Source organism: Hyperolius riggenbachi, chromosome 9 (genome assembly GCF_040937935.1).
Source record: "Hyperolius riggenbachi isolate aHypRig1 chromosome 9, aHypRig1.pri, whole genome shotgun sequence".
In the NCBI taxonomy this organism is placed as follows: domain Eukaryota; kingdom Metazoa; phylum Chordata; class Amphibia; order Anura; family Hyperoliidae; genus Hyperolius; species Hyperolius riggenbachi.
In genome coordinates, this window is record NC_090654.1 from 115,266,334 (window position 1) to 115,280,572 (window position 14,239).

The 14,239-nt window shown below is 42.1% G+C and overlaps 1 protein-coding gene across 1 annotated transcript in view; it reads left to right on the plus strand.

The window, feature by feature from the left end:
• Nucleotides 1-353: 353 nt before the first annotated feature.
• The window catches only part of PPP1R14D (protein phosphatase 1 regulatory inhibitor subunit 14D), a 73,413-nt gene continuing 59,527 nt past the window's right edge, over nucleotides 354-14,239 (plus strand). The window contains exon 1 of the mRNA XM_068251670.1: nucleotides 354-602. Coding sequence (XP_068107771.1) covers nucleotides 423-602 — 180 coding nt within the window. The 5' untranslated portion in view covers nucleotides 354-422. The remainder of the gene's footprint in view (nucleotides 603-14,239) is intronic.

The following is a 14,239-nucleotide window of genomic DNA, read 5'->3' on the forward strand; positions in this document are numbered from 1 at the left end:
TTTTAGTTAGTTTGTTAACTATTAATTGTAATAATAACTACCTTATTCTGGTGAGCACAGGTAATGCAGATGGTCTGGTATCATTTCTCGACAGTGTGTGACTGACACAAGTGATAAGGAGCCATAACCTGTTGCTGTTATCCTGCAACGTATCTCTTCAGAGGGATATAATATGTGAACATTTGATCCCTATCTGTACTGGAATAGTGAAACACAAGAAGCAAGTTGGCAGAGACTTTGCTTCCTTGTAACCTTTCATCATGTACCTTTGTCACAGTCCTTTCCTGCTGCCTGCCTGAGCACTTGTATTTTGTACATCTGCAGCTCAGCATAATTAAGGAAAAAGAGGACCAAACAAAACAAGCAGTCGTCCAGCAAGGCTCCCAGGTCTGTGGCCCATTGCAGCATATCTGGGGGTGACTATGGCTTCCAGTAACAGCAGTGCTGCTCGGGTCACATTCTTGGACGTGGATAGACAAGAAGAAAAGTCACCCAAGAAGCTGGGGAAACTGACTGTGAAATATAACCGCAAGGAGCTGCAGCGCAGAATTAAACTAGAGGAGTGGATTGACACACAAATACAGGATCTTTACCAGACCAAGGTGAGGATGCACACACTATTGTTGTCTCTGAATGTGTTGTTTTCTATGAGAGTAGCCGCTGTAGATAGCTTGCAGATAACATTGTAAAGGCTTCCATGCAAATTTGTATAACCTGCCTTGTTCAGCTTTATTTGTGAATATAACTGGTCTAAAGCCCTTTCTACACCATTCAATTCCAGGCGCGATCGATCGAATTCGATTGGATCGATTAAATCCGACATTTCAGATCGGGATTTGATCGATCGTGTGATCAATTTTGGCTAGTTTTCAATGCAAATCGATCACATGATCGATCGAATCCCGATCGGACATGTCGGATTTATTTGATCTAATCAAATTCGATTGATCGTGTCTGGAATTGAATGGTGTAGAGGGGGCTTTATAAGGGTCCTTCTACACCACTTGCAGGTAATCCCTAATTTCCTGTGTTGTGTTACCCTATTTTACTGCTAGGAGCCACAAAAGCAATGAAAGTCTATGGAGAATTTCACACTTATTGCGGTCCGTTGCGCTGCACCGGAAGTATCTGACCCGACACAAGGGCAGCAGCACGTTACCTCAAGTATCACGCTTGATACATGGTGCTTGGGATAATGGAAGTCTGTGGGCAACGCACGTAGCACAGAGCATAGTGGCATGCATGCCTGGACCGTCAGGAATCCAAGTGATGTACTTCCTGTCCAGCAGGAAGTATGTCACTGAACGGGGGGGGGGGGGGGGTGTGGCGTTATGCATATGACCCTGTCAGCGCACTTTGCTGCAGGGTCATAGGATTGTTGTTGATTATTGTTTTGCGTTGCGGTGGGATGTAGCAACGCAAAAAACATGTAAAACCAACCTCAGAGAAATAAATTGAGGTGTGTTTTTTTTTTTTTATATTATTATTTTTTATCAACAGTTTATTTGCATGGTAAATTCATAGGAAAGAAACATATGCCATAAAATTAGTAAAGATATTGCTGGTGCTTATGCAGACTCATTGAGGATTTACATGTGGTATTATAAGAGAATCTGGGTGGGACAAAATTAAACCAGAATTTATTTTTATTTTTTTTTTCGTATTAAAAAGCTTTATTGAGCATATCAACAAATATACAAAGCTTTTGAAAGCAGAACAGATAAAACATAAGGTATAAGCATACCAACTAAACATCAAGAAAATATGGGGGAGCATCTAGAGGACATAGTGTAGATAGTTGGGCCGTCCGGCCTGGGAAATGGGGTACTCGGAACCTCCTTCTGAGATCCCAGGGGTCAGTCCATCCTACCTGTTTTGGTGTAAGATTATATTGCTCCCTCTAACACATACATAAAACTTAAAAAAAAAAAAAAAGAAAAAACCACATACATAAAAATAAGAAACAGGATAAAAAGAAAGAATGAACTATCAAGATACATTCCTGCATAAGGTATTTGGTTACAGGAGTCCTGAATAAATCCAAACCTGAACATCATACTATAATGAATAAACACATATGTCCGAGGGAAATTAAGCACTCCTATATGTTTTCCAGGATTCCCAAATGAGATCAAATCTTGCCATATTTTCAATACTATAAAAATAAACCCGATCCATTATCATCATTAGGTCCAGGCGTTGGGTAACCAGTGATAACTCTAGTTCTGTGGTTTTCCATTTGAAGGCTATTGACCACTGAGCGGCTAGTAGCATGTATCTATATAAAGGTCTAAATCTGCCTGGCACATCATCATTAAAAGTATACAACAGGGCCTGGGAGGCGGATAACGAGACCGGAAAGCCAAACACTTCTCGGATCATGGTTTTCCATGCGTTCCAGAACCGCTGTGCTCTGGGGCAGTCCCAAAAGACATGCAGTATCGTTCCTTCCAATCCACATCCTCTAAAACAAGTCGATGGGACCGAGGGATATATTTTATGAATTTTTGCCGGGGTGTAATACCAGCGGAATAAGATCTTGAGTGCCGTGTCTTTGACCATATTAGATTTGACTACACCAGAGACAGCGGTCCGGATATAAGACCAATCTGTTGGCTCAAATTGAGTACCTAAGTCGCGCTCCCAAGCTCTCATATATGTCAGTTTATTCTCACTGTCACAACCTATCAGCTGGGCATATAAAGATGAGATTAATCCTTTTTGTCGTGAAGATCCAAAATAGAGTGACTCAAACAGTGAGGGTTCAAACTCTGGGGGTGAAGAAAAGATGGAGGAGAAGTAATGTTTTATCTGACAAAAGCGAAAAACCTCCTCTGGGGGGGCATCTTGACTAAATCTGAGCATATTAAAGGTAACTGGAACATCTCTAATCCAAAATTTATTGGCAGTTGAACGGCCTTTATCTCTCCACCAGGAAAACAACTGTGGGTTCCTAAAAGCCGGAATAAAGCGAGGATTTCCAAAGATGGAGATCCTGGAGGAGGGAAAGGTCATAAGCTTATATGATGAGGCAATCGAGATCCATAGCTTAGTCAGTGACGAAACAATCCTGTTCCTGCCAGCAAGAGTTGATGTAACTCTTTTAGTTACAACCGTGACCAAAGTAGATAGGTAAAATGGGAAAATTGTGGTAGATTTAAATTGGTACCAGGTGGGAGGGTTAGATTTTATTCCCCAATCTAAGATTTGACTGAGCTTAGAGGCTAAGTAATAATGCCATAGGCTGGGTAAGCCGATACCACCCTGTAAAGGGGGTCTGTACAGGACTTGTGCTCGAACTCTGGCTGGTTTGCCGTCCCAAATAAACTTGTTAATTTGTGACTGTATGCTAGATAATGATTTTTTAGTAATAGTTATTGGGAGCATGCGAAACAAATATAACAATTTGGGGAGAATAATCATTTTGCATGCTACACATCTGCCTAGCCATGAAACCTTAAATGAGGACCATGTTTTCAGGAGTTGAGTAATATTATTGACTGTGTATGAGAAGTTAGTTCCATATAAATCCCCATAGCTGGGTGTAAGAAAGACTCCCAAGTATTTAAATTTAGTTTTACTCCATTTGAACCCGTAAGTAGAGTCTAACCATTTAATTGTATGTGGATAGAGATTAATCGGGAGGGCTGTAGATTTAGCGGGATTTACCTTAAGGCCAGAAAATTTTGCGAATTTATCCAATATTTGGAATAAATTGGGCATGGTTGTTATAAGTCTAGTCAAGAACAGGAGAGCATCGTCAGCATACAGAGTTAATTTGATGTTGTCGATTCCATAACCATGGATGTCAGGATGTCGTCTAATCGCCACCGCCAGAGGCTCTAAAGCAAGAGCGAATAGCAATGGGGAGAGAGGGCAACCCTGACGGGTTCCACGTTTGAGCTGAACAGGAGCGGATGATGCGCCAGGGATGCGGATCACTGTTGATGGGGAGTCATACAATGCTGAAACTGCTGTAATTATAGGGCCAGTTAGGCCAAAGCTTTCCAAAGCAGCGGTCAGATACTGCCAACCCACTGAATCGAATGCCTTGCTAATGTCTAAACCCAACATCATAAATCTAGAGTTTTTGAGTTCAGCATCCTGTAATATGTTAACAGCTAGCCTAACATTATCAGAGCCTTGCCTACCTGGGATGAAGCCAGTTTGAGTGGGAGCGACGAGACCGTGCACCATGGAGCCTAATCTAGTAGCCAGGATTTTAGCAAAAAGTTTGATATCATTGTTAAGGATAGATATAGGTCTGAAACCTGCCGGGGTAGAGTGATCAGTATCCGGTTTAGGAATCAGGGTCATATTGGCCAATAGCATATCTGAGGGGAGTTTTTCACCTTGGAGAACAGCATTAAACATAGAGGTCAGAGGGTGCAATAGTGTGTCAGCAAATTTTTTATAATATAAGGGTGAAAACCCGTCAGGGCCCGGGGCAGTAGAGGATTTAAGCAGCTTAATTGATGCTAATACTTCTATGGGGGTGATCGGAGCATTAAGAGTATGCAACTGATCTGGTGAAAGGGAGGGCAACTGCAGAGTATCCAACCATGCTTTAAGTTCCATATTGTTAGTTAATATATCGGTTCCTAGTAAATTTTTATAATAGTCCTCAAATATTTTTAAGACTTTGGGAGGTAGTACCTCCTCTCTGCCTCCAGGGCTTTTTAATTTATAGACATGTGGGGGTTTATAGTATTGGTTTAATTTACGTGCGAACTGAGTAGAAGGGTTATTGCCTCGGAGGAGGAACTTTGCTTTAGAAAACTTCAACGCTTTAGCATGAGAGTTATCTAGTATAGAGTTCAATTCGGTTCTTTTCAGATTAATTTCATGTAAAATTTCTCTAATTGTTGTGCCATAATGCCGTTTATATAGTAAATCTAGCTCGGCAGTTAATACCTGAATTCTTTGTGATTTTAGTTTTTTTGCCCGTGCTGCTTTTGCCATAAAGATACCTCTCAGAACTGGTTTATGTGCTGCCCATCTTAGGATAGGGGAGGTGTTATCCTCATTATTAAACAAAAAATATTCCTCCAACTCTCCCACCACAGCCTGTCTATCTGAATCCTCAGCCAAAAGAGAGTCGTTAAGTCTCCAGTTGCCGGGATTGAAGGGTATACCGAAACCAGTCAAGGAGGACTGAACCATATGATGGTCAGACCAGCTACAGGTGATAATATCCGTGGAGGTAGAGTTGGAGGCAATTATTGGGGACAAGTAAATATAGTCTAAGCGGGCATAGGATTGGCGAGGGTGAGAAAAAAAGGTATATTGCCTACAGCCGATGTTATGGGCTCTCCATATATCTATTACTTTATTTCTGGAAAGAAAGCTAGTAAGTTTTCTCGGGAAAGTTTGTGCGAAAGGGGATTGAACCGATCTATCCAGAAGTGGGTTAGCTACCGCGTTGAAGTCTCCTGCAACTATCAAGTGTGTTGAGGATAATCTGTCCAGTTGGGATGATAAAAGTTGTAAGAAGGCAGTTTTAGAGGCATTGGGAGCATAACAATTAATCAGTGTAACAGCTTTACCCTCCAGAATACCTTTAAGAATTAAGATTCTGCCCTCCGGGTCCATGAAGGAATCAATATGTGTAAATGAGACTGAGTTATGGAACACTATTGCAACTCCTCTAGCTTTTTTGGTAAATGAGGCATAATAGGCCTTGTTATATGCCCGGTGCAAAAAAGTGGGTGGTTTAGAGTTAATAAAATGCGTCTCTTGTAAAAACAAGACTGAGGCTTTCAGACTCTGATAATGTTGGAATGCTTTTCTACGTTTGACTGGCTCATTTAACCCCTGGACATTATGTGTTATCATATTGAACATTCTAGGCATGAGAGAACTGTAACGATGAAAAATACAGCATTTACACTTAGTGGCTCATGGTCTTTATGAATAGACAGGACTCCTGTGGAATGAAAAGAGAGATTCGAATATCCTAAGATTGCAGGAACATAACTACTTAAGCCAAACATATAAAACAGACATAAAATCAACATTATCTCTGGGCAATCACTCCTAACTGTCCCACGACTAGTAGGCCCAGAAACTCTCAGTGGCTTAACCCGGACCACACTGAGAGGGGGGGTAATACCCGTATCACTAAACCCAAATTGGGTAAAGAACAGTTAAAGTGGTGCAGCGGTGAAGGACCGTTTCCGTGCCATTTTAAGTATTAGAGCGCCAAGAGCGGGGAGCGTTGTTCAATGGTTGTTTACGATATTTCTCCAATTGGGCGAGAGTGACTTGTAGGCCTAGTGAGTTCAAAAGAGAAACTCCTTGCTCCAGTGTAGCTATGACGTGGATTTTGCCGTCACGGGAAAGTAAAAGCTTAGTGGGGAAACCCCACTTATACTGCAACTGTTGCTCTCTGAGAAAGGCTATTAGAGGAGCCAGGGACCTGCGCCTTTGTAAAGTGAACTGCGACAAGTCAGTAAAGACTTTGATGTTGCTGTATGGAGCCGGAAGTTGCGTATTCTGGCGCATGTAAGAGGAAAAGGCATCTTTAACGTGGTAAAACTGAAAGCATGCTATAGTATCTCTGGGAATCCTTTCAGGTAGAAAGGCGGGCTTAGGCAGTCTGTGAGCCCGTTCGATTGTGTATTCAATGCTGGAAAACTGAGGTACTGCTGACCTGACCATTTCTATCAAGTAGCTTTTCAATTGTGCGCTGTTTATCGATTCATCGATACCCCTAAATTTAAGATTACAGCGGCGATTACGGTCCTCTAGGTCAGCAATCTTCAACTGCGTAGCCTCATTAGCTGAGTCATGTCGTTCAAGCTCAGTGACAGTCTTATTGTGTTCCTCAATTAACATGGAGACACTGTCTTCAGTAAGTGACACACGAGCTCCCAGATCATCATGAAACTGTTGCATAGAATTTGCTATAGTCAGTATCTTGTTTGACATGGAGGTTTCCAGAGCAATCATCATATCCTTAAGAAAAGCACGGTCCACTGGCTGGTTGGAGTCAGGGATCTCTGCAAATGCACTGCTGTGGCCTGTGACTGCTGTGAGAAGGGAGAGAGCTTCTGCCTGTGAGTCTGCCGGGCCTGACAGCCTGGGCTTAGATTTGGCTGGGCTAAGAAAGGTGGGGGAGGGTACCCCCTGTTCAGAGGACTCTGAGGCTGATGGACTGCGGGGCAGGGCCACATTGGATGCCTGCTTTGCGGGTATTTGTGAGGCCCCTCCGCGGCTGGATGCGGAATTTTGTACGCTTGCCGCCTGTTTATTGCTATGGGATGCGTTCGTCATGCGAACTGGCAATGCGGACTTACGCGTCCCGGAGGAGCCGGCGCCATCTTGCTCTCCATGCGGCCCAGACCTTCTCTGTTTGAACATGTCGGGGATGCGTTGTGGACGCTGGGTATCCTGCTGTGAGGTGCTGGAGGCTTCCATCTCCTCCTCCGCTGGGGTTTGAGACTGAATTTCCCCGTCTGGCATGCTGTGTGATGTCGCTTTAGCTGGCTGGGATCAGGAGCTCTTCACACTGCTGCCATCCACGCTGAGCTCCGGCCACGCCCCCCGAATTTATTTTTATTATTTTATATTAATCAACATAATTTATTTGCTTAAAATTCATAGTAAATCGTACGTATACAATACAGTTGATAAATATATTGATGGTGCTTGTGCAGCTTAATTTTGGATTTCACACCTACAAGAAAATTTGTGGAATAAATAAAGATTTTTTTTATTTCAACAAACTTTATTTACTTGTAAAATCTGGATGTGCATAATAGAATTAGTCAATATTTTGCTGCTCATAAAAGTAGGTAAATCATTGTTAAACCAAAATGATTAATAACAGTTCACAGTGTTAGAAAAGATTATTTATTTTTTATCAGTGAAAATGTTGGTCGACTACTATTACAGTTTCCGGCTACATGTTCACTACATCACTATCTAGATATCCTATTACATTTACAAACCTTTTATTGGGCAAAAGCCCTAAATCATGATAGTCTCAGAGGAGGAACGCTGTGCTCATGAACATCATTTCAAACCTTGGGGTGTGATTTATTATTTCTATCTACGAACGTTTAGCTGATGGTCGTTTCATTTCTAGGCAGCAATAAAAGTTTTCCAATAAGATAAATTTGGTTATAGTTGCCCTAGTTCAGTGATCTGCAAACTTGCCTCTCCAGCTGTTAAAGGACAACTGAAGTGAGAGGGATATGGAGGCTGCCATATTTATTTCCTTTTAAACAGTACCAGTTGCCTGTCTGTCCTTCTGATTCTCTTCCTCTAATACCTTTTAACCATACACCCTGAACAAGCATGCAGCAGATCAGCTGTTTCTGACTTTATTATCAGGATCTGAAAGATTAGCTGCATGCTTGTTTCTAGTGTTATTCAGAGACTACTGTAGCAGGGCTGCAAGGGCAACTGGTATTGCTTAAAAGGAAATAAATATGGCAGCCTCCATATACCTCTCACTTCAGTTGCCCTCTAAGGAACTACAATTTCCACAATGCATTTGCCTTTATAAATCATGACTGTGCATCATGTCACAGATCACCAGCCTCTATATACCTCTGCATTTCATCCCTCTCAGTACCTCATATGTTATCATATACAGTATTGTACCAGCATGTTCCATTCTTACTGGAACTAATTAAAAAGTATTACAATAAATATACCTTTTTCATTTGGAACCAACACAATTGTAATGGAGTGGTATAATTTTACAATTAACCTATTTTGGTTCCAAGTTGTGTTGTTACAGCAAGACCCTAGTATCCGGCACAGGCGGGCATTTCCTGATGCCGGATATATGAAACTACATACTGATCCTTCAGGCGCTGTCTTCTATACTTCCTGTAGCTCCCAGCGGCTTTCTGGCCCCCTCTGTGTACAGCTCCTGGCATGTCACCTGATCCGCATCTCGTCAGGTGTCACGCCAGGAGCCGTGCATGGACACCTGAAAGCCGCTGGGAGCACCAGGAAGTGTGGAAGATGGGGCCTGGAGGATTAGTAAGTTGCTTCTGCTGCGCAAAGCTCTGCCAATTGTAAAAGTGTTTCCCCCGTTATCCACCTCAGGCATGCCGGTTAGTTGAGGCCACCGGTTGCCTGAGGTCCAGATAACGGGAGCTTTGCTGTACTTTGGTAAGTAATATACTGTACAGGCATTTCATACACAGGAACACTGAGATATCTTTTTTTTATTTCAATCTCTTTATTAAAAAAACATGAACAATTTTAAGTTATAAAACCTGTAAAATAACAAAATGATAGGAGTTCAAAGTTCCGGCCTTAAAATGTAACTGTCGAGCATAAAATCAAAAATTTATTATTTTTATCTGGTAAAAAAGTAATAAGGATGCTAACCAGGCAATCCAAAATCACTATTACTTTTCTTGTTGTTAAATGATGATTCCCCAGTTTACCTGACTCTTATTTGGTACATTGCCGCACAAATTAAGTTGCAGGGCATGCTGGGTTGTCCTTTTTTGCTTTACTTTCCCCTTACACTTACCTAATAGAGATAGGAAGTTCGGATCTTTTCAATGATCCGGATGATTCGAATCGGATCATTGAAAAGATCCGGATCTTTGATCCGAATCTCGGATCATTTTACTATCGAAGCATTCGGGGGTGAAATGACTAGCAGGACAGGAGAAGGGGTGGGGGGTGGACACACAGAGAAGGGGAGAAGATGGACAGAGGGCAGGGAGTGGACAGAGAAGGGAGGAGGGACGAGCAGAGAGCAGAAATGTTTGCTTGCACACAATACCCACATGCTGCAATCATATGCTATACATGTATTTCACCTATATGCTCATCTGTGTACTTTGCATGCAAACGTCGCACAGTGAAAGAAAGCATTCCCAGAAGTAAAGCCGGAAAATTTGTACTTACCTCTGTAATTTTCCTTTCCTGATACTACTCCACGTCGACATACTTCCTGGGTTAGCTCCTCCCCTCTAACCCCTAAAGGACCCATGTAAAACTATTAATAAAGGTCATGACCCCCTATCCCCCATTCTTGTATATAGTACTCAGACACCACAAAAATAGGGAGGGTCGTATGTCGACGTGGAGTAGTATCAGGAAAGGAAAATTACAGAGGTAAGTACAAATTTTCCGGCTTTCCTGATACCTCCACGTCTCCATACTTCCTGGGATCTAACTAGTACACAATAAACCAGACGGGTGGGTATAATGCCAAATATTTATATAAAGATAGATAACAATTATTTATCAACAGATGCCAAAACCTTTCTTCCAAAATTAACAGAAGTTAACACAGAAGGATCTATTCTGTAATGTCTGATAAATGTGTTTGATGAGGACCAATTTGCTGCTTTACATATAGTTGTAAGCGAAACACCGGACGAAGCTGCCCAAGAGGCCGATATACTTCTAGTTGAATGAGCTGAAGTCGAGGGCATTTCCTCTGAACTCTTACTTCTGTAAGCTGACTTTATTAGTCTAACTACCCAAGTAGCTATTGTTCTTGCCGACACCTCCTTGCCTTTTCTGGGACCTGCGGGACAAATGAACAGATGATCTGAGTCTCTAAAGGTTTCTGTAGCGCTAATATAGGCTCTCAGAATCCTAGCAATGTCCAAATATCTAGATGATGATCCTTCCTCTGAGTCAGGAAAAGCCGGCAAAGTCCATTCCTGGTTCAAATGCTTATATGAAACCACCTTTGGAAGAAAACTGATTACTGGCCTCAAAACTACCCTATCTGGGAAAAAAGTAATATAAGGATCATTTACTCCCAAGGCTTGAATCTCTGAGACTCTCCTACCAGATGATATTGCTATCAAAAATGTTGCTTTTAAAGTTAAGTTCCAAATAGAGCAAAGCTCAATAGGTTCGAATGGAGTCCCCGAAAGATACTCCAACACCAGCGGCAGATCCCATGAGGGAAGTATCTTCTTAATGGGAGGTCTGATTTTCATTAAAGGTTGGCAGAATAATTGGATCAATCTCTCTGATGATAATCTTCTGCCTATCAGGCTTGATAAGGCCGAAATTTGACCCCTTATGGTACTGACACTTAAGCCGATGTCTACCCCTGATTGAAGAAAATCCAAAATATGTGGAATAGAAGGAGCCATAAAATCGATTCCCTTCAACGATGAAAAGTCAATGAACTTTTTCCATATTCTATGGTATGATTTGTTCGTTGATATTTTTCTCGCCTGTAGTAAGGTGTCTACTACTGCCTGGGAGAATCCTGCTTCTGTTAGAATCTGCCTCTCAATCTCCATGCCGCAAGCGACAATATCTCTGGATTCTGATGGTTCATTCCGTTCTGTGTCAATATGTCTTGTGTCACCTGAAGTCTCAGGGGAGGGCAAAGGGACATCTTGACTAGGAGTGTGAACCACGGCCTCTTTGGCCAGTATGGTGCAATCACTATTGCATCCACTTGTTCTATCATCAGCCTCCTGAGGAATCTCAGTAGCAAGGGAACCGGAGGGAAGGCATATACCAGGGATGCTTTCCACGGACATGTCAAGGCATCCACTCCACTCGTTCCTGGAACCCACTGTCTGGATAGAAAAGTTGGTAATTGATTGTTGTGATCTGATGCAAAGAGGTCTATTTGAGGAAGTCCCCATAAGAGCACTATCTGCCTGAAGATTAATGAGCTCAATTTCCACTCGTTGTTTTTGATCATATTCCGTGATAGGAAGTCCGCTTGCAGATTCGATTTCCCCGGAAGGTAAACTGCTCTGATTGCTTTCAGATTCTCTTCGGCCCAAATCATCAGTGGAGTAAGCTCCCTCATCAGGGTTAAGCTCCTGGTGCCACCCTGCTTCTGAACGTACGCTACTGCTGCTCGATTGTCCATCTGTAAGCATAGGGCTGTATTCTTCACAATGTGAGCGAATGCTTTTGTTGCCTGGACTGCCGCCCTGAGTTCTAGTATATTGGAGACAACTTTCCTTTGAACCTTCGGCCATTGACCCTGTGCCCAGTGATGGAGACAGTGTGCTCCCCAACCTTCTTGACTCGCATCCGAAGTAATTATGCTCCATTCGTGGGGAATAAGTGAGAAGCCCCGCTTTAAGTTGTCCTGGTTGGTCCACCATAGGAGGGAAATCTTGCAAGACATTGATAACTTGATCCTCTGTTTCATTGATGACTGATTCCATTGACTTATGAAATTCAATTGGAAAGTCCTCATGTGCCACCTGGACCATTTCACCATCGGAATCCCTGATGACATTACACCTAATATCTGGAGACATTGTCTTGCGGAAACATTGGGCTGGCACATCGCCCAATACATCAGTTTCTGGACACTCTGTACCTTCTCCTCCGGAAGAAAAACTATATTGTTCATTGTGTCGAATGTTGCTCCAAGATAAGTCAATTTTCTGGTTGGAATCATCTGGCTTTTCTTTTGGTTGATGATCCAACCTAATTTCTCTAGAAACTTGATGGTAAAGTCTCTGTGCTGAATAAGCTTCTCTTCCGAATCTGCAAGTATTAGGATATCGTCTAGATAATGGTGTACTCTGACACCCTTGAGTCTCAACTCCGCTATTGCAGATACTAATACCTTCGTAAAAGTCCGAGGAGCTGTGGAGAGTCCGAAGGGCAGCGAATTGAATTGCAGATGTGTATTGTCTATACAAAATCTTAGGTATCTTTGTAGCTTGTGTTGTACCGGTATGTGAAGGTATGCGTCCTGAAGGTCGATGGACAGCATCCAGTCCTTGGGCATGATTACCAGAATTATTGATTGTAGAGATTCCATCTTGAATTTTGGTATTGATATTGATTTGTTGAGATACTTTAAGTCTATCACAGGCCGATATCCTCCGCTTTTTTTCTCCACAAGAATTAGTTGAGAGTAAACACCTCTTCCCTCTTCCGTCGGGGGCACTGCACATACAGCGTTCTGTTCCTGCAATAAACTCACATAGTCTCTCAATGTGCTTGCTTTCTCGTGGTTCCTTGAAAGATGAGTATGAATGAATCTGTCTTTTGGAGTCCAACGAAACCTCCATTTGTGTCCTGTTGAAACTGTTGAAATCACCCATTGGTCTTTTACTGTTTCCACCCAGACATCCTTGAAGACCATCAGACGTGATCCTACTTTGGATGTTAGGGTGGGCGTAATTTCAAAAGGACTGCTTGCTTTGTCCAGGAGCTGCTATATTAGATTTGAGCGATCTTGCCAAGGAAGCCTGGGAACTTTTCCAGTTGCCTCTAAACTGTTTCCCTGGTCTGTATGTTCTTGCATCTCTAAAACGAGTATTCTGCTTTCTGTTAGTTGGGAAACTTCTCCTCTGTGGCCTGTCTTGAGGAATGAGTCCCGACTTTCCTCCCGTCATTTGCGAAATTGCCTTGTCCATTTCGCCTCCAAATAGTGATACGCCATCATATGGTATCTTCACCCAATTCTGTTTGGAGCCTAAGTCTGCCTTCCATGATTTTAACCACATTGCTCTCTTCGCGGTAACAGAATTTAACATGATCCTGGAGAGAGATCTAAGAATGTCCATCGATGCTTCCCCAACAAAATCAGCCGAGATTTTTAAATCTTCCATAGCTGATAATATTTCAGACTTATCTGCGTCTTCTCTAACTGCCTGTTCTATATTAAATGTCCATATTTTCAGCGCCTTTGCTACAGAGGTAAGTGCAATAGCTGGTTTGCATGTAGCACCGGCTCCTATATATGATTTTTTTAAGTCATTATCTATTCTTCTTTCCAGCACATCTTTAAAGATTGCTGAATCCTCTTTAGGCAATGTGACGTGTTTAACTAGTCTTGATAGGGAAGCATCTATCGTTGGTGAATTTAACAAGAACGGTATTTCTTCTTCTTTTAAAGGATATAGCTTGGCGAAACGATTATGAACTGAGACCTTGCTTTCTACTTTTTTCCACTCTTCCAAAATTATGTTTTTTATCTCTTTCATTATCGGGAAAGTATTCAATTTCTTTGATAAATGGGAATAATATTCCTTGTTTTGTTCTTCCTCTCCTGGAGGATCTGACCATTCCAGTGCCTCTTTTATAGCTGTGATAAAAGGGCTGGTTAATTTAAAGTCAAACAAACAGGGTGAGTCATCATCTTCCCCCCTGTCTGATTCCATTATATCCTGGTCCTCTTCCGGCTGCTGAGAGGTTGATGAATGTGCCATCACCTCTTCTCTTACTACCTTCCTTATGATATCCGATATATTTTCCTCTTTGTTTTCTTGCGTTTTAGCAAGCTGACCAAAGCATGTTTCACATACTG